The sequence below is a fragment of the Mandrillus leucophaeus genome, unplaced genomic scaffold (assembly GCF_000951045.1).
Source record: "Mandrillus leucophaeus isolate KB7577 unplaced genomic scaffold, Mleu.le_1.0 Scaffold173, whole genome shotgun sequence".
In the NCBI taxonomy this organism is placed as follows: domain Eukaryota; kingdom Metazoa; phylum Chordata; class Mammalia; order Primates; family Cercopithecidae; genus Mandrillus; species Mandrillus leucophaeus.
In genome coordinates this window covers 4,537,756-4,559,919 of record NW_012101732.1, presented here as the reverse complement: position 1 = coordinate 4,559,919, position 22,164 = coordinate 4,537,756, and the positions used below count along the sequence as shown (strand labels likewise).

Below are 22,164 nucleotides of genomic sequence, written 5' to 3'. Positions count from 1 at the left end.
ATAAAGGAAAGAAAGAGAAGGAGAAAGGGTTGGGGGTGGGGAGGAAAGAACAAAGGATTGCTTTTCCCTCACTATGGGTTTGAGCCTGTTGCCTCCAAGGATACAGAGCTTTGGTCTTTACCCATAAAGAAGGATTTTGAAGTCACCCCACCCAGTTCTGTTCCCCCACAGTTTAGACAAGATCCTCATGCTCCACTGGCCACACGAGTGCCCGCAGAAGGAGCAGACACAGGTGGAGGGAGCTCCTTGTGACCAGCAGAGAAAACAGGATGGGGCACTGCCTCACTGAGGACCTGTGGGTGGGAAGGAAAGTGCCAACAGCAGCTCTATAAAAGCTCCCTGGCCAGGGGACCTAGGGCAAGCAGTGGTTTCTCCTCCTTCCTCCTGGGAAGGGCCAGGAAAATGGCCCTGGTCCTGGAGATCTTCAGCCTGCTGGCCTCCGTCTGCTGGGTGTCGGCCAATATCTTTGGTAAGTTGTGAGGCCATGGAGCCAGACATGGGGAGGGAGCTCCAGTGTCAGCCAGGCTCTGCCTTGGGCCTTTGAACAGATGCAATCAAATTTAATCTTCACAAATCCCACAAGTCAGTAATTTACTTTTTCTTTTTTTTTTTTCAGATAAAGAGGCAGATCTAGAGAGAGGCAAACTGAATTACTTGAGGTCACAGAGCTAGTGATTGATGGAGCAGAGATGGGAAATGTGGTTGATCTTCCTAATTCAATTCTAGGTCACCCTCGCCCCGCCATTTTGGCAAACTTTTGGCATTGACCTTGGGTTTTTATCCCCTTAGCTATTCCAAAGTCTGTGTCATCCATAAGAGGTATTTAAGAAGCCATAGAAAAAGAAATCTACTTGTGGAGTGAAATAGCCCTAAGTTCTGTCCTTGGCTCAGCCACTAACCCGTGTGACTTGGGGCAAAGTGCCAAGCTTCTGTGTTTTTTTTTGTTTGTTTTTGTTTTTATTTAAAAAGTAAACAAATAACACATGCCTCATGATGTGGTTGTGATTTCTGGGTAGGATCCTGTGTGTTATAAGAGTTCTCAATGGAGAATACGTCATGTATGTTATTAATTAATTTGTATTTCAATGTGTATCTGGAAGGTGCTACATCTGCAGGGCATGGCTTGATAGATTCAAGAACTTCCTTATGGTTCTCTAACTTACTCCAAATAGCCTCACGAGAATTGCGGCGGGGTGGGGGTGGGCGGGGAATGTGTAGTCCCAGCGTTGATTTTGGAATCCTTCACTTGCCAGCTACGTGACTTTGGGCAGACGACTTTCACTGCCTGAGAGTTGGTGCCTCATGAGTGACAAGGATATATTGCCTGTCACCTCTTAGGGGAATGTTGCACATTGAATGAGTTAATGTCATACTGGAAAAAAGTGTGCTTAGCTGCCAAATTTTAAGATAGGCTGTCATAGGTAATGATGATAATCCTGGAAAAGCACCTGTGCTTATGAGAGCCCATCTCTCCTGGCAGCCCAGTCCACACTCTTCTCTGATGAATCACTTTTCTTTTCCTAGAGTACCAGGTGGATGCCCAGCCCCTTCGTCCCTGTGAGCTGCAGAGGGAAAGGGCCTTTCTGAAGCAAGCAGACTACGTGCCCCAGTGCGCAGAGGACGGCAGCTTCCAGTAAGGCTTATGTCAGCAGCAGCTTATGTCAGTAAGGCTTGGACCTCTCAAGGTCCAAGATGCCATAAACAGCATCTCATGCCTTCCCCTCTCTTCCCAAGCTCTGCCCTACAACTCCTTTGTGCTTGTGAGGCTTGGTCACTGTCATTTGGAGGTGCCTGCCTTTCAGTTCCCCAAGCTGATCAACACTGGACAATCTGACCACGTGAACCCCAATCCATGCTTCATCCTTCCACTGCCCTCCCTTCTCTTCCTGACATCACTCTTTCTGTGATGGCTTGAATAAACGATGTGTGTGGGGGTGGGGCAGAGTTGAGGGGGGTGTCAAATGATCTGTGCTTTGGGACCTCTCCCTCCTCCAAGTATCCTCTTGAGAAGCTGGGGTGGTGGAAGCAGAGGCTGCCTTGACTTCCCAGTCCTTAGCTGCCGCTGCCCCTGCCCGGGCCAGCTCTCTAGGCTGCCTCTGGGCTTCTGGGCCACTGTCTCCTCATTAAGCTGCTCTCTGAAAGGGGTTTCTCCAGCTGCCCTAATGCAGACTTGGGGCCTGAGACCCTCTCTGTGGTGAGTGTGGTAATAATCTAGACAATTCTTCCTTGCGGAATAGACAGGAATCCTTTGCACTGTGCAGGCAATTGAAATTTCCCGGTGCTATTCCAGTCATGTTGAATCAGGGGAACTCCATCTCTATGACTGCGTTCTGGGAAACATCTGTGAAACATCCCTCCCTGTCGCTATCTTATGTACACTCTTAACGTGTACTAACCTCCCACCAGTGTACAGAGACGCTTAGATCTCTGGGCATTCTGGAACAGCAAGGAAGGAGTTAAGGAGGAAGTCTCACTTTCCCCAGCCTTATTTATGTTCCCATTCCCACGTCTCTTGTTCCAGGCTCTTGCAGTTTCAAACCTGGCTTCTCTTCAGGAGGCTTTGCATACGCTGTTCCCTTTACCTGGAATATCTTTTACTTTCTTATACCTCCGACCATCCTGCAGGTCTCAGTTCAGTCATGATTTCTGAGGAGTCAACTCTATGACCTGGCCTGACCCCACCCATGTGCTTCCCACTGTACCCTGCCGGCCCCTGACCCCACTAACATCCCACCCCCAAGTCCCCACTCCCTATCCATACAGTGTGGGCACTGCCTTTACCCTCTGCAGCCTCATAATGACTGAGGACACTTGGTGGATGTGGCTGAAGCCCTGCACTCCAGGGTGGATCACTTGCTTCGGGGCTGGCAGGCTGGACAGGTGGTGAATGAATGGCTGGGGCAGGAGCCAGAGCAGGTGTTAGCCAGGCAGGAAAAGTGGGGCTTTTCCATTCCCAGGTCAGCCACCCTTCTCCACTCCACTCTCTCCCTAATTTATACGAACCAAAACTTGGAAGAATTGAAACGAAGAAGAAAAGTAGCCTCGGTGGGAGCCGGCGTGTGGCTTTGGGGGCCCATCCCAGAGTCACCTGGTCTGTGTCTCCTCCTCAGGACTGTCCAGTGCCAGAACGATGGTCGCTCCTGCTGGTGTGTGGGTGCCGATGGCAGCGAAGTGCTGGGCAGCAGGCAGCCAGGCCGGCCTGTGGCTTGTAAGTGGGAATGGGGGACGTCCCTTGGAGGGAACCTGCTAGGACAACTGACTTCCAGGAATGAGCACTGGATTTGGGTGGGTGACTGGGCAGGTCCTCCCTCTGGGCTGCTGGCTTCTCCTCTGTGAATAAGAATCATTCCTTGCAAGCCATGGAAGGCCCTCTTTCCTGCAGGGCCACTGTGAAAGTCCAGTCATTTGTTCAACAAATATCTACCCAGTTCCTCCCATGAGCCAGGCACCGTGCCTGGTGCTGAGAAGACAATGGTGAACAGATATCAACGTCTCCTGAAATCAGAAAGTCACCAGAAAAATACCAAGTGCCTTCTCACCCGTAGTGTGAGGTGTTTCTAAAATTTAAGACTTGGGTCAAAGCTATCCAGTTAAGATAATTATTGTAGTGAGTAATCAAAGAAACACAGTCCCCATTTAAAGCATGTCATAACCCTAAAACAACAGTTAACTTAAGGCAACCACCTCAAAATGAGGAAATTGAACCTAAAACCAAAACTATCCTTTGATGGATTAAAAGCTCTGTTTGGAGCACTGGTTTTATGCATCTAGTGTGGCTGTCATGGGAGCATGCTGACCCCATACTCTCCTGCTGTGTGAGCTTGGCTGAGTCAGGCATCCTCACTGTAACATAACAGTCCTCATCTGTAACATAAATATAGCATCTGCCTTGTATGATGTTGTGAGGATTTAGAACACATGTAAACACTGGGCACATAGTAGGTATTCAATAGGGGGTGATCGTTGCTAATGTCTCAGTCCATTTGTGTTGCTATAAAGAAATGCCTAAGGCTAGATAATTTATAAAGAAAAGAGGTGTGTTTGGCTCACAGCTCTGCAGGCTGTGCAGAAGCATGCCACTAGCTTCTGCTGCTGGTGAGGACCTCAGGCTGCTTCCACTCATGGTGGAAGGGGAAGAGGAACCATCTGTGCAGAGATCATGTGATGAGAGAAAGCTAGAGAGACAGAGGGTGGAGGTGCCAGGCTCTTTCTAACATTCAGCTCTTATGGACACTAATAGAGCTGGAACTCACTCACTCCGAGGGAAGGCATTCATCTACTCATAAGGGATCCACCTCCAGGACTCAAACACCTACCACATTGGGGATCAGATTTCAACATGAGATTTGGAGGGGACAAATGCTGAAACCATAGCAGTTAATGCCTCTAACCTTCACTCAGAGTGGTGAAGCAGCTTCCCCAGGGTTACACAGCGAGCCCGGGGAGAAAACTGGACTCAGAAAAGCTCTGCTAATACGAGGCCTGCACTCGATCCCATCTCCCCTCCACAGTACTGTGCTCTGGGATACCTGACTGATTGATGTAGCACCAGCGAGATCTACCCTTCCCTAACTCAGTCCACAGGATACTAGCTAGGCCTGTTCTGTGGCTGCCACCCCATCACTGAGTGTCCTTGGGTGTGTCATTACCCTCTCAGCTGTGTCGCTCTGGGGAGGAAGCATGAGTTTTCCTGGGCTCAGTCCCTGGAAATTTCCCCGCAGTTCTATCTAACACTGCTCCTTGTACCCACAGGTCTGTCATTTTGTCAGCTACAGAAACAGCAGATCTTGCTGAGTGGCTACATTAACAGCACAGACACCTCCTACCTCCCTCAGTGTCAGGATTCAGGGGACTACACGCCTGTCCAGTGTGACGTGCAGCAGGTCCAGTGCTGGTGTGTGGATGCAGAGGGGATGGAGGTGTACGGGACCCGCCAGCTGGGGAGGCCAAAGCGATGTGAGTTTCACTGAACGCCTGCACCCCTAGAGCTGGGAAGGGGCTGAAGCTTTCCTCACTGCCATCCAAAGCGTTTAGGGTTTCCTGCCGAAGTGGGCAGAGAACCAGGTCCACAGTAGGGAAAATAAAAGCTTCAAAGGGAAGGTTTTATTATTCTCATATTTCCCTATGATAGACAAGCCATATTTGCTGGCTGATCATTAGAAACATGAGCAGGATTTCATTGAACGTTGTGAGTCTCCTGTTGCAGACCCAAGTCACTGCGTGGTCTCTAACTGTCACGTGTGTAGTGCGAGCGCAGCCATGTGCTGCATATGGGTGTTTTGGTCACCAGTGGACCACATACATGACAGTGGTCCCATAAGATTATAATAGAGCTGAGAAATTCCTATTGCCTAGTGATGTAATGATGATATTGACCCCGAGCAGGCTTAGGCTAATGTGTGTGTGTATCTGTTCGTTTTTAACAAAAAAAGTTTAAAACAAAAATTTAAAATGGGGAAAAGTTTATAGAAGAAGGATATGAGGAAAGAAAATATTTTTGTACAGCTGTACCATGTGTTCCTGTTTTAAGCTAAGTGTTTTAAAGGTGTCAAAAGTTTTAAAAAATTAAAAAATTTATAAAGTAAAAATGTTGCAGTATGCTAAGGTTAACTTATTATTGAAGAGAGAGAAAAATTATGAACTTAGTGGAGCCTGAGTGCGCAGGGTTGATAAAGTCTACAATAGTGAACAGGAATGTCCTCAGCTTTCACATTCACTCACTGACTCACCCAGAGCAACTGCCAGTCCTGCAAGCTCTGTTCATGCTAAGTACCCCATACAAGTGTACTATTCTTTATCTTTTATACTGTATTTGTACTGTACCGTTTCTATGCTTAGGGATGTCTAGACACACAAATACCGTTGTCTTACAATTGCCTACAGTATTCATTACAATTACATGCTGTACAGGTTTGTAGCCTAGGAGCACTAGGCTAGACCATATAGCCCAGGTGTGCTGTAGGCAAGCCATCCAGGTCTGCAGAAGTACACTCTATGATGTTTACACAACGATGAAACTGCCGAACGATGCATTTCTCAGAGCTTGTCCCCACTGCTAAGGGACACATGACTGTATATGCTGCTCAACTGCAGAAACATGTGTCTACTCATACATAAGAATTTTTTTTTTTTTCATGAAAATGTTTAGGTCCAAGGAGCTGTGAAATAAGAAATCGTCGTCTTCTCCACGGGGTGGGAGACAAGTCACCACCCCAGTGTTCAGCAGAGGGAGAGTTTATGCCTGTCCAGTGCAAATTTGTCAACACCACAGACATGATGATTTTTGATCTGGTCCACAGCTACAACAGGTAAGGGGAGCCGGGGTGTGCCTGTCACTGGGTCATCACCTGCTGAAGCCCACACTCACCTTGAGCTGGGGGCCTCCATGTGTCATACGTGCAGCATGATAAGGAATTAAGAGCCACCTCATTCTCATGAGCCGTGCTGGGCATGTAAAGCGCCACGGCATTTTTTAACAAGGCAAACTGGCAATCGGTATTTAATGAAAAATAGATGTGGTCTCTGGCCAATGAAATGTAAAACATCAGAATGTGAAGACATATGGGCTAGGGTGCCTACTGCATCATTTTTCATTGTGGCAGGAAACTGGGAATAAAGTGATCATCAAAAGGTGGCTGGCTGAATAAATGTGAATCTGCCATAACTATTTATGTGGCCATTAAAAAGACTGCATTAGAGCTGCTAGAACACTTGACCTGGAGAGGAGGCCACAGTATATTGTGATAATACAAGATACAAAGCACAGAAAATATAATATGCTTTAATTTTTAAAGAACAAATAAGCAAAAAGATTCTTTATACATGCTTATATGACTATATTACTATGCAGGTCTCTGCACAAGACTATGTGAGCACAGAGTATAAGAGGAAGGAGCATGGTCATCCCGGGATGCTTTAGGGCCAGGGCTGCTCTGCAGAAGAAAGAGTAGGCAGAAGGCCAGGCACAGTGGGTCACATCTGTAATCCCAGAACTTTGGGAGGCTGAGGTGTTTGGATCATGAGGTCAGGGGTTTGAGACCAGCCTGGCCAATATGGTGGTACACCGTCTTTACTAAAACGAATGCAAAAACTAGCCAGATGTGGTGGCGCGCACCTGTAGTCCCAGCTACTCGGGAGGCTGAGGTAGGAGAATCACTTGAACCTGGGAGGCAGAGGTTGCAGTGAGTCGAGATTGTGCCACTGCAGTCTAGCCTAGGTGACAGAATAAGACTCTGTCTCAAAAGAAAAAAATAAAATAAAATAAAACATAAGTAAATAAAGAGGAGGCAGAAGGGGGATCTGCAGAAAAGGAAAAAAGGCAACATTCCCAAAAGCATGGATATCATTATATTTGTGAATTTTTGTAAACTGTGTGTATATGTGCACTTATGAATAACTTTAAAAATGTAAATAACGATATAAACAGAGAGAGGAATTATAGATCTTGATCCAAATAGCCAGGGTAGCTTCTGGTCATCCACGGTGGCCACTTGTTTATGTAAAGGGTTCATGCAGACTTCAGATGTAACTGAACCATTTGGATTAAAAAGAAAAATGAATACTAGTCTGCAAAGACTGATATGAATTCTCTTGGAGAACTTGAGCCTCTCTGTGGCTGGCTTCCAAAACAACCAGTTTCTTTCCCTGAGTGAGGGAGGAAATTCTCATGGGCTGTGCCAGGAGGAATCTCAGACTAGCAGCCTGTGTGCCGAACTGTCCCTTAGGCAGACGTTGTTGGAACTGCATCATATCTTAAAAACTGGAAACTTTTATTAGGTTATACCGCATGAAATTTCCATTTTTGTAGGTTAAAAAGTAGTTGAACATGAGCAGTTTCATATGTTCAACCTAAAACACACAATTCTGAATTCCTGATTTTAAAGAACAAGGGTGGGAAACTGCACACACGCACTCACTGGTGGCATCAAGACACTGGCTTTGCTGCTCTTTTTACACCAAGGACACGCCCTTCTGTGCTCCAGGTCCCTCCGTGCTCTGTTGCCACACACCTGCCTACTTCATCCATTTACATGACCTGCCTGGTCCTGCCTTCTGCCTGGTCCTGTCTTCTGCCTTTGCCACTGCTTAGCACAGTGACCTGGCCGCTTACTCTCTCAGAGCCTCAGTGTTCCCATCCATCAAATGGAGGACAATACCCTGCTCATTACATCATAGTGAAGATTTGATGAGGCCTCACCTATGAAACCATGGGTGCGAATTTACAAAGTTGTAAATTACTATACTTCCGTAGGGAATTCTCATGCATCAGCCAGCTTCAGCAAACGTAGGTTAGATTTTTTCCCTCCAGACCTGGCCTGCCTGCGAGCATGTATAAATCTCAGCCAGTTTTACTGAATGCTCATTGCTGCAAACCAACGTATTCTCAGTTCAAGATCACCTGACTGCTTACTATATATAGGGAATTTTATATCCTTTAACCTACCTTAATACTTACAGAAATAATTAGATAATTATTGTCCCTACTATAAAAATGATTACTGAAACACAGAGGTAAAGGAACTCACGCTAATAAGCTTAGGTGCTAGAACTGTCTGGCTCCTTTTAGTATCCCACATAATGTAACTCATCTCTGTTCCCCCAGTGCATGGCATACAGCCTTGCATGCAGCAGGTCTGGAATCTGTGCTTAAGGAATTGGTGAATGATCCGAGGGTGGGTGCCACATTGAGGTTGAGGTACAATTCACAGCTATTTCCACAAGAGGGCAGTCGAGTTAAATGCAAAAGTTCAGAACTAAGCATCCTTTGTTTAAAAGAAACACAAAAATTTACTCCTGAAATGGGATCCTTTTCATTTTGTAAGCAAGCATGTCTCTGAGCAAATTCTGGTATTGAAAGGTCATGGGAAGGGTTGAGTGGTTGGTTACTGGAAGCCCAGCTGTAATCAGGGATTTTCCGACACTTAAGTAGACCTGGGCAGTCGCTGGCCCAGTGACTCCTCTGGGCACAGTGGAAGGAGCCTTGGAGGCCATATAGAGGGCCTAAGCTTAGCAACTCAGGTTTCCAGGTAAAATACGAGACGGCAAGTTATGTTTGAATTTCAGACAGCAAAGAGTAATTTTTTTTTTCAATGTAAGTGTGTTTCAATATTGCAGCAAGCATTTGAAGCCTGGGGTTGGGGAAGGGTATATCATAATCACCATCAGACTTGGATTTCTGAAAGAATGGAATGGTGAGGGGAGAGCAGAGTGTGTGCAAGGAGGCAACCCTCCGAGTTTGGAGGCTACTGCACTAGTCCAGGCAGGAAACAATGTTGACATGGAGCAAGCGTCGGAAAGGACAGCCGAGAGATGGGGTGAGACTGGAGGAATATTTACCAGATGGAACCCACAGAATTTGGTGAAGGAATTGATATGGAGGTGAGGGTCGGGGGGAGTAAAGAATGACTCCTAAGTCTGGTTTCTGGATGGATTCTTGAGGATAAATTTGAAAAGGAAAAGCCACAAGCTTTGTTTTGGAATATTGAATCTAAGGGGATTTTTGGGGAAAATTCAAATGGAGAAGTGACAGAAGGCAATTACTTCCCTGGGGCTACCAGAAGGCTGGAATCCTGTGGGCAGCTCATTCACTGACCTGTTGCTGTGAGTTATTTTTGTGCCAGGTGATGGTTTGCACTTGAATTTGGCAATGGTGTTTGCCCATCTGAAGTAGGTCCTTTTGCCCTTCAAGAAGGCCACTGCTTACAATATCTGTTTGGCTGGAAAATTTTAAAGAACCATGTTGTAATGGGGAGCAGGCTTCACTGGTCCTTCTGACTCATGCCCCATCTTTCATATTGCGCTAGCCCAACCATTAACTGTGGACACACATTCTGACCAAGCAGATTATAAGTAAAGGTCTTAAAAGCCTTCAAGCACGGCTAATGCCATTATCAAAGCCTTAATGATCTGAGTTAATTGACTTCTTTATTAACCCTTGTCCTTAATGACTAAACACACTCAAACTTCTTAGCAACCAGTCTAACTTCAAATGCCTTAGCCACCCATACTACCCAGATTGCCCAGTGGGAAGAAGGACCAGATGTGTCTTAATATATGGTAAAGGGGCATTGTAACCAGAACGTGGAAGGTACTGTATGGAGAAATCCTCACTGTGGAACCACCAGATCACCCTCACTATAGACACCTGCGGTGGTTGGCTATGCATCAGGTGCTCTGCTAGGCTATGGCCCCCTCTTATTTTATTTTATTTATTTATTTATTTTTTTGAGACAGAGTCTCACTTTGTCACCCAGGCTGGATTGTAGTGGTTTTTAGTAGAGATGGGGTTCACTATGTTGGTCAGGCTGGTCTTGAACTCCTGACCTCAAGTGATCCACCCATCTCGCCTCCCAAAGTGCTGGGATTACAGGTGTGAACCACCGCACCCGGTATGGCCTCTTCTTTTAAGGAGCACCCTCCCTAGTGCAGGAGAGAATGAAATGCATGGCTCATTTGTGAGTCAGTGTTTAGATTTCTAAATAACTGCCTGTGGGAGACGTTAGAGAATCTGACTGAGCCTGGAGGCAGGAATCATACTCTGAAAATGAACAAGACCAGATGCCCAGTGGAGACCAGAATTTCGCATTCCTCTGAGCCTTGGTTGTAATTTCTCCGTCTAGGCTGGCCATAATCTGAGCATAAACTCAGAAATGCCACCCCTTGCCTCTCCGCTAGCATTTGCTTTCTTGAGGATTCTTCTATGGCTACCTGAGATTTTGCTTTTTACTCAACAAAAGGCAAACGTCCTTTTCCACCAGATTGTGGGCACAGAGAAAATTCGGAAGATCCTGAGCTTGAACTCGTTGGTGACTGCAGGGCAGGGCTCCTGAAAGACTGCTTTGTTGGAGTGGTAGTCCAAAATATGTGTTACTTTTTAATTTTTAAATATTTTATCTTCCTCCTTTCTTCTGATATGCCCAAAACAGGATAAAAATGGAAATTAGAGGGAATCATGAGGAAGACAAAATAAAAGTAGAAAATCAGAATAAGGCAAAGCAAAGATTGGCCCACATCACTCATTCTACAAAGTCATAACAAACGTGAGGGGCTGCATATTTGACTCTGAGCTCCCTGTAACCAAAGAAAAGAAAAAATAGCCTAAGTTACTTGGTTTCTACCGGATAAAAATAAGAGTTTCTCAGGGATCACAATGTTTTCTTCTATTGATGATGGAGGGAACTTGGTTCCTCAGATCCTCAGGTCCTCATGAAGGGGAGAACACCGTATGCCAAAGGGGACCATCAGACTTAACAATGTCCTGCTGTTGAAGGACCAGTGGTTTCCAAAGGCCAGTGCCTATAAAAAGCATCTTCAGGGCCAGCGTGCTGGCTCACGCATGTAATCCCAGCACTTTGGGAGGCCAGGGTGGGCAGATCACGAGGTCCGGAGGTCAACGCTATCCTGGCTAACATGGTAAAACCCTGTCTCTACCAAAAATATAAAAAATTAGCTGGGTGTGGTGGCAGGTGCCTGTAGTCCCAGCTACTTGGGAGGCTGAGGCAGGAGAATCGCTTGAACCCGGGAGGCAGAGGTTGCAGTGAGCTGAGATCACGCCACTGCATTCCAGCCTGGCGACAGAGCCAGACTCTGTTTTCAAAAAAAAAAAGCATCTTCAGGTGCTGTATTTCAGAGACTGCGAATCTTGGGTCCTGGCGTTCTCTACCAGACTTGTACCTCCCTCGCTGACTACCAATATCTCTATTTTCCTTGCTGCCCACACCTGTGGTTCTGTCTCCCACCTTGAAGTTGGAGGCATGTAAACGACCCTTCTAGATATGTTCTTCCCTCCTCTGTTGTCTCCTGGTCAAATCACCATTCATGGCTTTAGAATCCCACTCAAACTCACCTCCTTTGGGGGCATTCTTTGGTCCAGCTGGCCCAAGGCTAGCGATGGAGCCAGACTGTCCAGCTTTCATCTGGGCTTTGGGTTTGGTCTCAGTAGTTTGACTTCTTTTGGTTGATGTGGGGCAGGAGATCTAATAAGGAGGAGGCTAAAAGTATGACAGAGTCCCTGTTCCCTGATGACAGTAAATCACTAATGACAGTAGCAGAATAATAGTTAAACAATCTTCATGGTGCTAATTATTATTTTGGAGAAGGAGTCCAAAATGCATAGATGATGATATCATTTCAGAAATTAGACACAGAATCAAATTGTATCAAATGAAATTGTGGGCACACAGGAAATTGGGAAGATTCAGAACTTGAAGTCACTGGTGATTGCAGGACAGGGCCCCCAAAGGACTATGCTCTATTGGAGAGGTAGTCTTTGGCCACCTGCTGTCGTTGGAAGGCCATTGGAAATGGACTTGGGATTCTGGTCCCTGGTGTTGGCTGGATGATCTTGACCCAGTCACATCATCACGCAGAATCCCAGTTTTCTCATTTGGGAAATGGAGATTTTTAAAGGGTTGTGAGAATTAAATGAGACAAATATGGAGAGTGTTCGTTCTGATTGTTCATACATATAACCTGTGATTATTTTATGAATAGTAATTAATAGCAACAATCATATTAGCTCTTCTCACTACATACAGAATTAGCAAGAAGGGATTAAAGATGGCAGCACAGGATGTCTGTCCTAGAGGTCAGCAAAGAACAGTCCTAGAGAGTGCAGATGGCAGTAGCGGGCCTTAGGGTGGTCTTACAGGGAGGGTGGGAGGACCCTCTCCAGAGCCGAAGACAGGGTGATCTCCAATATGTGAGAACAGGAATATCAAGAGTGAGGTCCATGAAAAAAACAATGGTAGGTCCAGGTACTGGGCAGTTTATGAGACCAGAAACCCCCAGAGAGGGGCTCTGACCATAAAGTCGTAGGATGAAGATGGCTCAAAGACCCTGGAGGTCATGTCTGCCATGAACCAGGACGTTGAGGTGGGTCTCTGGGTTGAATTAGCCGAGCATGGAACTAGAGTGATTTAAACTTGGGCCTCACACTGGAATGTGTTTCAGAACCCACCTCGGGCCAGCACTTGTGTCATCAACATCTATGAGATGCCAGGAAGAGCGAGGTACTGGGCATATGGAGCAGTGTCAGACAGAGTCACATGCCTTGCAGGGTAGGGTGTAGGTCAAAAGCCAGGTGCAGCCAAAAACACACTGAATAATACCACTGGCAGAGATAGGCAGCATGTAGTGGGTAAGAGCAGGATTTAAACCTCAGTTTCCACTACTAGTTCAAGACAGTGGCCCATACACCTCATCTTCTTAATCTTTAAAAGGGGGATTAAAATGTACCACCTTCCTTTTAGGAATGTTAGGTGGATTAAATGAATCAATGTGTATTAAAACATTTTGTAGGTAGTCTTTTACAAAGTTGTGCTCAATAAATGGAAGCTGTTATTATACTGTTATTAGTACGTTTAAAATTGAATTATCCTAGGCTCTAAAGAATGAACTTTTATTATATACCCCCTACCTCCCTATCAGTGGCAACTAAGCAAAGTGAGTTTTTAATTTTTTTATGCAACACACTTACCGTAACGTTCTGTTTAACACGCATACACAGAATAATAGATTAATAGCATGGAAAAAAACTCATCCATAATCCTATGGTGCATTTATAGCTTTTGTTTTGCATATCCATTTCCATTCAAATTAAGTAATAGTTATTAACTTGAATGGAAATTCAAAGTCACGCTCTGAGCAATTACTACACCATACATTGCCTTCCAATACTGGTTCAGTTGTACAGTTGTAATTGCAATACATGTGTATGGCATTTTATAATCTAACCTTTTTACATAATGTTATACACACTTCCTTTTGGCTAGAGTTTATAAGCATTGTCCTCAATCATAGCATTTTATTACATTTAGGGCATTTACTATAATTTACTTCTTAATTTTCTACTATTGGACATTAAGATTCTTTGCAATATTTTGCTAGAATAGATTGCACAGCAATTGGCCTATCAATGTACAGAGCTGCTGCTTCTGTTAACTTATTGTTGGGAGATATATTTCAGACACAGGTGGAAACACATTATGCTTGGACCGCATATATAAGTTATGTAGTTATATAGGGCCTAAAAACAAATCTCTAAATGTTGTAAAAGACGAACAGTTCCTCTTTGGTTGCTAAATCATTGCACAGGGTTAGAACTTCTCAATACGGCTTTGTATACCTTACCTTTCTATTACTTCTAAGACAGGGAATCCAGCTGATGAGCTCGTTATAACAATTGCCAGGCCAGATGTGATTAGGGAATCTCTTTCCTCACTTTATGGAAAGAGATGGATAGCCCTTGTTAGTGATGCTGTATTGATTTGTGCTTTTTTCAACTGTGGGGCTGGATACATTTCCTTCTTAAAAATTTCCTGTGGTGGCAGCTGGCTTCTTTTCAAGCTTTTGAAAAGTTGTAAAGGGGCCTGAAGTCATTTGATCTCCCAAAATGAGATCATCTCCAATGTACCATATGTTTGTAAAGCAGACTTGGCCTTTAGTCTCGAGAGCTGTATTCCAGGAAAGGAGCCAGTTAATGCGATCTGCCTTGACTGCTTTCTGCCTGGCCCTATGAGACAAATGCATGGGCATAAATTGGTCAAATGCCATAAGCGAGGAAAATGGCTAATTAGTAGACGACAGCTATGCACAGCTTTATTTTACAAGGTCCAGCCTGGTTCCAGTCAGGTTAAACTAATTTGTAAAGGAAATGCATTTGCTGCAGGAAACATGAAGCAACTGTCATGCCATACGAAAGCAGACATTCCTTTTCACTAGGCGTGGACTTGGCCACATTTATTTCTACAGGAAGAGATTGTGATGACTTGCCTTTATGAATGGTGACCATAAATCTCATTCTCTCCAAGGTTTCCAGATGCATTTGTGACCTTCAGTTCTTTCCAGAGGAGATTCCCTGAGGTGTCCGGGTACTGCCACTGTGCTGACAGCCAAGGGCGGGAACTGGCTGAGACAGGTGAGTGACACCCCTCAGGTGATCTGAAGGGAGGGAGTGTGATTCCTTAGGTCTGAGAGCCTGCCTAGCATTGCTTGTAAAGCACAGCTAAAGTGACTGCCTTCGCCCTGCCAGGCTGCTGTGGCATTGAGGAGGACACAATCTCAGCAAACTGTCATCTTGCAGTATGGTGAATGCAGCTGCTGCTGGCCTACATAGTGCCTTTGTGCACACTGGAAAGAAGTGCCCCGCTTTGGGCAGATGCAGCCCCAAAACTGGCGCGTGGAGCACAGGATGGATTTAATCTCTTATTCTATAAGCACTGCTCCTTTGTTCTATGAACAACTTGCACAACCATCCACAGCAGCCCTGACTTTGGAAACTGTTAAAGTGTTGTTCAGACTTATTGCCTAATGATGCTGGTGAAGGCTCTCTCTCAATATCTGTTTGCACAACAAGGTCAGGGCTTCCTTTCTGAATGAGACCATCTCTGAAAGTCTTGCTGTCTTTGCTCAGGTTTGGAGTTGTTACTGGATGAAATTTATGACACCATTTTTGCTGGTCTGGACCTTCCTTCCACCTTCACCGAAACCACCCTGTACCGGATACTGCAGAGACGGTTCCTCGCAGTTCAATCAGTCATCTCTGGCAGATTCCGATGTAAGTAATAAGCTGCCAACAGTGTGTGTGTTTCCATTAAGGGGATGCCTCTTGGGTTTCAAAGTCGCTATGGTCTGCGTGGCTGCTCCAGCAAAGTGAGGGCAGAGATGAAAAGAATCATTAAGAGTAAGCAGCAGTGCATGCTGTGAAGACACCAAGCATTGTTGACACTGTCTTCTCCTTTACTGTGTGGATTTCCTCTAGGCCCCACAAAATGTGAAGTGGAGCGGTTTACAGCAACCAGCTTTGGTCACCCCTATGTTCCAAGCTGCCGCCGAAATGGAGACTATCAGGCGGTACAGTGCCAGACGGAAGGGCCCTGCTGGTGCGTGGATGTCCAGGGGAAGGAAATCCATGGAACCCGGCAGCAAGGGGAGCCGCCATCTTGTGGTGGGTTTCCTCTGGGGGTTTCCTCTTTTGGCCTCGGGTCCTGTTACTTAAGCGGTCTTCCAGACCAACTTCTCTGGAGCCCGTTAATTCAACTGCCTTCTGGTGTGCCCCACTCGCCTTTCAAGCTCAACCTGTCTGAAAACCAGTTTATCATCATTAACTTCCAACATGTTTCTTGTCTTGTGTCAGACCTCGTTGCTTTTTCAGGGAGCTCAGGGAATATTAGGGGGCTCATAGGTGAAGAAAAATAAAAGAGAATTGAGTTCCCACGTGCCATGAGACAGGAGCATGCACGTAACTGAAGGAGCATGGTGAGACGGGCATTCGATCTTGCAGCAGGTATGGGAAGGAAGCATTTAGGAAAGATGCATGGAAGAGGCCACACTTGATCAGAATCTTCTAAGAAGATGTTTCTTGAAGGAGGGGAGTAAGGAAAGGTGTTCTCTATGTGGAGAGCAGGAGAAGCAAAATTAGAAGGACAGAATAATAGGCATTGATATGCTAATGATCATCTAATCTGCAAGAAGGATAGAGAAAAAAATTGCTGGAGTATGAATAGGGTGGTGCTCCAGACTCTGAAGAAAGGCAGGGGTAAGACAATGAGGTCTTTGTTATCCTAACAAAGGCTTGGGGGCTTCATCCTGGAGGTCAGGTGAAGACAGTGAAACATTTTAAGTTGGACAGTATCATCGTGGGTTTTGCATGTAAGGCAAAGAAATTCTGGAGGAGAGACTCAAAGAAGCAGCAGTCCGGAGGCAACTGGGCCAATTAGAAGGTCATTGCCATGTTCCAGAGATGATGGGGTCTGTATTAATTTTCTAGGGCTATGGTAATAAATCACCACAAAGTGGGCATCTGAGAGCAACTGAAATGTATTGTGTCTATTCTGGAGGTTTGAAGTCCAAAATCGGGTGTCAGTGGGGCCGTGCTCCCTCTGAAAACTCTAGGGGAGGATCCTTTCTTTCCTCTTCCTAGCTTGTAGTGGTATCAGCAATCTGTGCATTCTTTGGTTTAGGGCAGCATGACTGTAGTCTTGGCTTCCATTGCCACGTGGCTATCTTCCCTCTGTGTCTGTCTGCGAGTCTTCTCCTCTTCTTACAAGGAGACCAGTCATGTTGGGTTAAGGCTCCACCTGATCCAGTCAGGCATCATCTTAACTAATCCCATCGACAGTGACCCTTCTGCCAAATAAGGTCACATTCTGTGGTTCTGGTAAGAGCATGAATTTTGAGGTACACTATTCAACCCAGTATGGAGCTATCATTAAAGCAGAAACAGTGGGAGACGGTGGGAACTCTTAGTAGGCATTCCAGGCAGACCCCATTTTCTCTTCCTGGTGAAATTTTGAAGGATGTTATGATGAGGAAGGGCAGAATCAGCATTTGTAAGCTTCCAACTTGGGGAAGCTGGGTAGATTTTAAAAGATTAGGAATAGTGATACACCAATGAAGGGGTTTTTTATAGCTTCTATATATGTATATTAACATTCATTCAATAATTCCTGTTAAATCATTCCATTTGTCCAACTTAACCTTTTGAATATTCTTCATGATGTGTGGTTATATTCTATCTGCTAAATGTGAGAATGTCGAAAAAGAAAATTTGGCGACACTTTCTTGAAGGCATTTGCAATCACATTTCATTTCTACTAAAACCTAGAGAATGTTGTGCCGTCCAACTTCCAGGTGGAAATGAAGAACTATGGTTTTCTAAATTGAAGACCATAAATGACTCTATCAAGTGCATAGATGGATCATATATTTTCACTTTTTCTCTCTGGTATATCAGGTCCTATTTCTGTGGAAACAAATGCCACATGGAAACAGTAATTGAATTTCCTTGCTTTGGTAACACTACATAACAAATGGATGGAAAGGGTAAGCTCTTAATTTGGCAGAAGACTAAGCAAAGCAGTAAACTTTATTTCTGCCATACCTTCCTGTAATATCCATTAAAAGAGGACATGGCCTTGCTGAGGGATGTTACGTGCTCTGATGCTGCCAGTCTCTCCCCTCCCACCACATTTTCCAGTTCTTTCTCTGTTGCCTGGTTACAGAAGGAAATTGGCTGACTTTCTTTTTGGCTTTTGTGTGAATCAAGAGGAAAAACATATTTTAAAAGTTGAGGGCGGGGTGGTTAAAAGGTAAGAGTTATGATTTTATGGAGAAAAATGGAGCTTACTTACATCCACCTATGTAACTGAGACAGCCCCTTGGTGTTTGAATTTTACATGTTTTTTATCTTATTGTGGCTGGAGTCAGCCTAGGATGTTCAGATAGAATGACTTGACCATGCAAAGAGTTGGCTGAGTTGATCACTGTTAAATTAATAATTTCGAGGAAAGGTCAACAAGCCCAGAAGAATGTTCTAAGTGTGTACACTGGGTGGGCATTATTGTTTTCTATTATAGGAAGTATTATCTTTCCTATATTATAATATATATTACAATATAGGAAAATATTTCTTCTTATAGGAACCACTAACAGCATTTCAGATATGATTCTTGCCCTCAAGGAGACCATAGCTAGCCTAGACAAGACTACCCCCAAGGAGGAGTTAGCCACACTAAAAGCACATAGTGAGGCATTAAAGTCCATTGAGAATTCCAACGAGAGAATGCATGCTGGAAGACATCATTTCATTAAATACACATAGAAATGTGTTGGTGTACTAGTTTCCTAGGGCTGCCATAACAAATCACTACAAACCAGGTGGCTTAAAACAACAGAAATTTATTCCCTCCTAGTTCTGGAGGCCAGAAGTCTGAAATTAAGGTGTGGGTAGGGCCATGCTCTCCCTGAAGGTTCTATGGCAGAATTCTTCCTTGCCCCTTCCTGGTTTCTGGTGGTTGCTGGCAATCCCTGGTGTCTTTGGCTTGTGACTGCCTCCCTCCAATCTGTGCCTCTGTCTTCACACAGCTTTCTTCCCTGTGTGCATCTTTGTGTCTTCACATGACCTTCTTATAAGGACACCAGTCATTGGTTTTAGAGCCCACCCTAATCCGGTATGACATCATCTTAACTTGGTGACATCTGCAAAGACCCTATTTCTAAATCACATTCTGAGGTTCCCTGTAGACATGAACATCATGTCTGTGCATGGAGGGGACACTATTCACCCGAGTACAGTTGGCAAGTGAGGTCAGATTTTCAGAAAGTGAGCCAGTATTTACGAGACTTGCCTTAGAAGGGATCAACCTCTAGTGAGAGCTAGGGGAGTGGTCATGCCACCTGGAATAGTCACTCCTCCAAAATGACCCCACAGAGGTAGCTCAGGGGAAAGGAAAAAATAAAACGACACAGAGAAGAAAGTGGTTTCAAACGTAGGTGTCCTTGATTGAATGTTCTGGCATCTTACCACCTGAAAGATCTGAGGAGCTGTCTCAGGATTGCTCGTGACATTAAAACCTTTTCTCCCATTTCACTTTGTCTCATGCAGCTGAAGGCAGATCTTGTGCCTCCAAAAGGCAGCAGGCCTTGTCCAGACTCTACTTTGGGACCTCAGGCTACTTCAGCCAGCATGACCTGTTCTCTTCCCCAGAGAAAAGATGGGCCTCTCCAAGAGTAGCCAGATTTGCCACATCCTGCCCACCCACAATCAAAGAGCTCTTTGTGGACTCTGGGCTCCTCCGCCCAATGGTGGAAGGACAGAGCCAACAGTTTTCTGTCTCAGAAAGTCTTCTCAAAGAAGCCATCCGAGCGATTTTTCCCTCCCGAGGGCTGGCTCGTCTTGCCCTTCAGTTTACCACCAACCCAAAGAGGCTCCAGCAAAACCTTTTTGGAGGGAAATTTTTGGTGAATCTTGGCCAGTTTAACTTGTCTGGAGCCCTTGGCACAAGAGGCACTTTTAACTTCAGTCAATTTTTCCAGCAACTTGGTCTTGCAAGCTTCTCGAATGGAGGGAGACTAGAAGATTTGGCCAAGCCAGTCTCAGTGGGATTAGATTCAAATTCTTCTACAGGAACCCCTGAAGCCGCTAAGAAGGATGTTGCTATGAATAAGCCAATTGTGGGCAGCTTTGGCTTTGAAATTAACCTACAGGAGAACCAAAATGCCCTCAAATTCCTTGCTTCTCTCCTGGAGCTTCCAGAATTCCTTCTCTTCTTGCAACATGCTATCTCTGTGCCAGAAGATGTGGCAAGAGATTTAGGTGATGTGATGGAAACGGTGCTCAGGTCCCAGACCTGTGAGCAGACACCTGAAAGGCTGTTTGTCCCATCATGCACGACAGAAGGAAGCTATGAAGATGTCCAATGCTTTGCCGGAGAGTGCTGGTGTGTGGATTCCTGGGGCAAAGAGCTTCCCGGCTCAAGAGTGAGAGGTGGACAGCCGAGGTGCCCCACAGACTGTGAAAAGCAAAGGGCTCGCATGCAAAGCCTCATGGGCAGCCAGCCTGCTGGCTCCAGCTTGTTTGTCCCTGCTTGTACTAGTGAGGGATATTTCCTGCCTGTCCAGTGCTTCAACTCAGAGTGTTACTGTGTTGATGCTGAGGGTCAGGCCATTCCTGGAACTCGAAGTGCAATGGGGAAGCCCAAGAAATGTAAGTCTGTGGGTATTCAATCTGCAGGTTCCCTGAGTCTCTCTTTAGGCCCTGACCTAATGCAGTACAGCAAAAGAAATCCACTCCTAGCCAATGCTTACACTTCAGTTAAAGATGAAATTGACTGCTTATATTAAAAATGATCCCAGAACGCCTAGATAATATTAATCAGACCTAGGAGTAAATAAGGAGATTTCTTTGGCTTTAAAGAACTGCCACATTTCTGCAGTGCTGATCACCAACTGATTTCAATGGTGCTGATTTAGTCATGGGGCAATGCCTATCTAGATATTATTTACAAATTTAAGCTTCATGTTATTTCTATGGCTATATGAGGTTTTAGATGGGGTTTGGACAGTTAAGTGGTTTTATCTTGGTCTTTCCAGTTTATTAAATTTCTTAAACTGAAACACCTGCTCATTGTTCCTCCCCAGGCCCCACACCCTGTCAATTACAGGCTGAGCAAGCTTTCCTCAGGACAGTGCAGGCCCTGCTCTCTAACTCCAGCATGCTACCCACCCTTTCCGACACCTACATCCCACAGTGCAGTGCCGATGGACAGTGGAGACAAGCGCAATGCGATGGGCCCCCCGAGCAGGTCTTCGAGTGGTACCAACAATGGGAGGCTCAGAACAAGGGCCAGCAGCTGATGCCTGCCGAGCTGCTAGTGAAGATCATGAGCTACAGAGAAGCAGCTTCCGGAAACTTTGGTCTCTTTATTCAGAGTCTGTATGAGGCTGGCCAGCAAGGTGTCTTCCCGGTGCTGTCCCAATACCCTTCTCTGCAAGATGTCCCACTAGCAGCACTGGAAGGGAACCGGTCCCAGTCCAGGGAGAATGTCCTCCTGGATCCCTACCTCTTCTGGCAGATCCTAAACGGCCAACTCAGCCGATACCCAGGGCCCTACTCAGACTTCAGCACTCCTTTGGCACATTTCGACCTTCGGAACTGCTGGTGTGTGGATGAGGCTGGCCAAGAGCTGGAAGGAACGCGGGCTGAGCCGAGCAAGCTCCCAACATGTGAGCTAATGCATATGAAGAGCTAAGTGTGTGTGTGTGTCTGCGTGTTTAATATATATATAAAAAAAGGATGTCTAGTGGGAGGGGATTGAGTGTCAAAGCTGGAATGGAGTTTAGAGATGGCTGAGAAAACCAAGGTTCACAGAGGCGAAGGGACTTCCCTGCATCGACAGAGTGAGGTGTTGGCAAGATTGATACAGTATATTTTAAAGCTTTCATATAATTGATTACTTCAATCGGTGTCTTAGATTTTTACTGGATGTCTTCTGTGTGCAAAGCATCTTCATCTTAGAGCTCATGAAGGCTATAAAAGTGGAGATGACCTGGCCCTTGTCCTCCTATGGTTAATGTTTAGTAACTGCTCCTATGTTAGGTGCACCTTTTAATGGACCAATGAGTATTACAGTGAACCTGCTATTTGCACAGAATGCTGCTAGATGTGCAGACCTCAGGAGAGTGCCACCTGAAGTGGCTTTAATTGATTTGGAAGGATTTAACTAAGGAACTGATTGGAGAGCTGCTAATTGAGGTCTATACATTCAGCTTTGTGGCAGGTAGACTTATGGGAAAGTTATGATATATGAGCCATAAATAGAAGGAAGCTGACACTGAGTTTCAGTTAAAATGCCTTCTCCCCTTTAGCCATGCCAGCAGTTTGAA

General features: G+C 45.4%; 1 protein-coding gene across 1 annotated transcript in view; it reads left to right on the top strand.

Annotated features, from left to right (window-relative positions):
• The first annotated feature begins 361 nt into the window (after positions 1 to 361).
• The window catches only part of TG (thyroglobulin), a 287,674-nt gene continuing 265,871 nt past the window's right edge, over positions 362 to 22,164 (top strand). The window contains exons 1-10 of the mRNA XM_011977089.1: positions 362 to 469; positions 1,525 to 1,633; positions 3,111 to 3,208; positions 4,753 to 4,956; positions 6,149 to 6,308; positions 14,811 to 14,917; positions 15,413 to 15,556; positions 15,761 to 15,946; positions 19,385 to 20,485; positions 20,920 to 21,504. Of these exons, the coding sequence (XP_011832479.1) occupies positions 403 to 469; positions 1,525 to 1,633; positions 3,111 to 3,208; positions 4,753 to 4,956; positions 6,149 to 6,308; positions 14,811 to 14,917; positions 15,413 to 15,556; positions 15,761 to 15,946; positions 19,385 to 20,485; positions 20,920 to 21,504 (2,761 nt within the window). The 5' untranslated portion in view covers positions 362 to 402. The remainder of the gene's footprint in view (positions 470 to 1,524; positions 1,634 to 3,110; positions 3,209 to 4,752; positions 4,957 to 6,148; positions 6,309 to 14,810; positions 14,918 to 15,412; positions 15,557 to 15,760; positions 15,947 to 19,384; positions 20,486 to 20,919; positions 21,505 to 22,164) is intronic.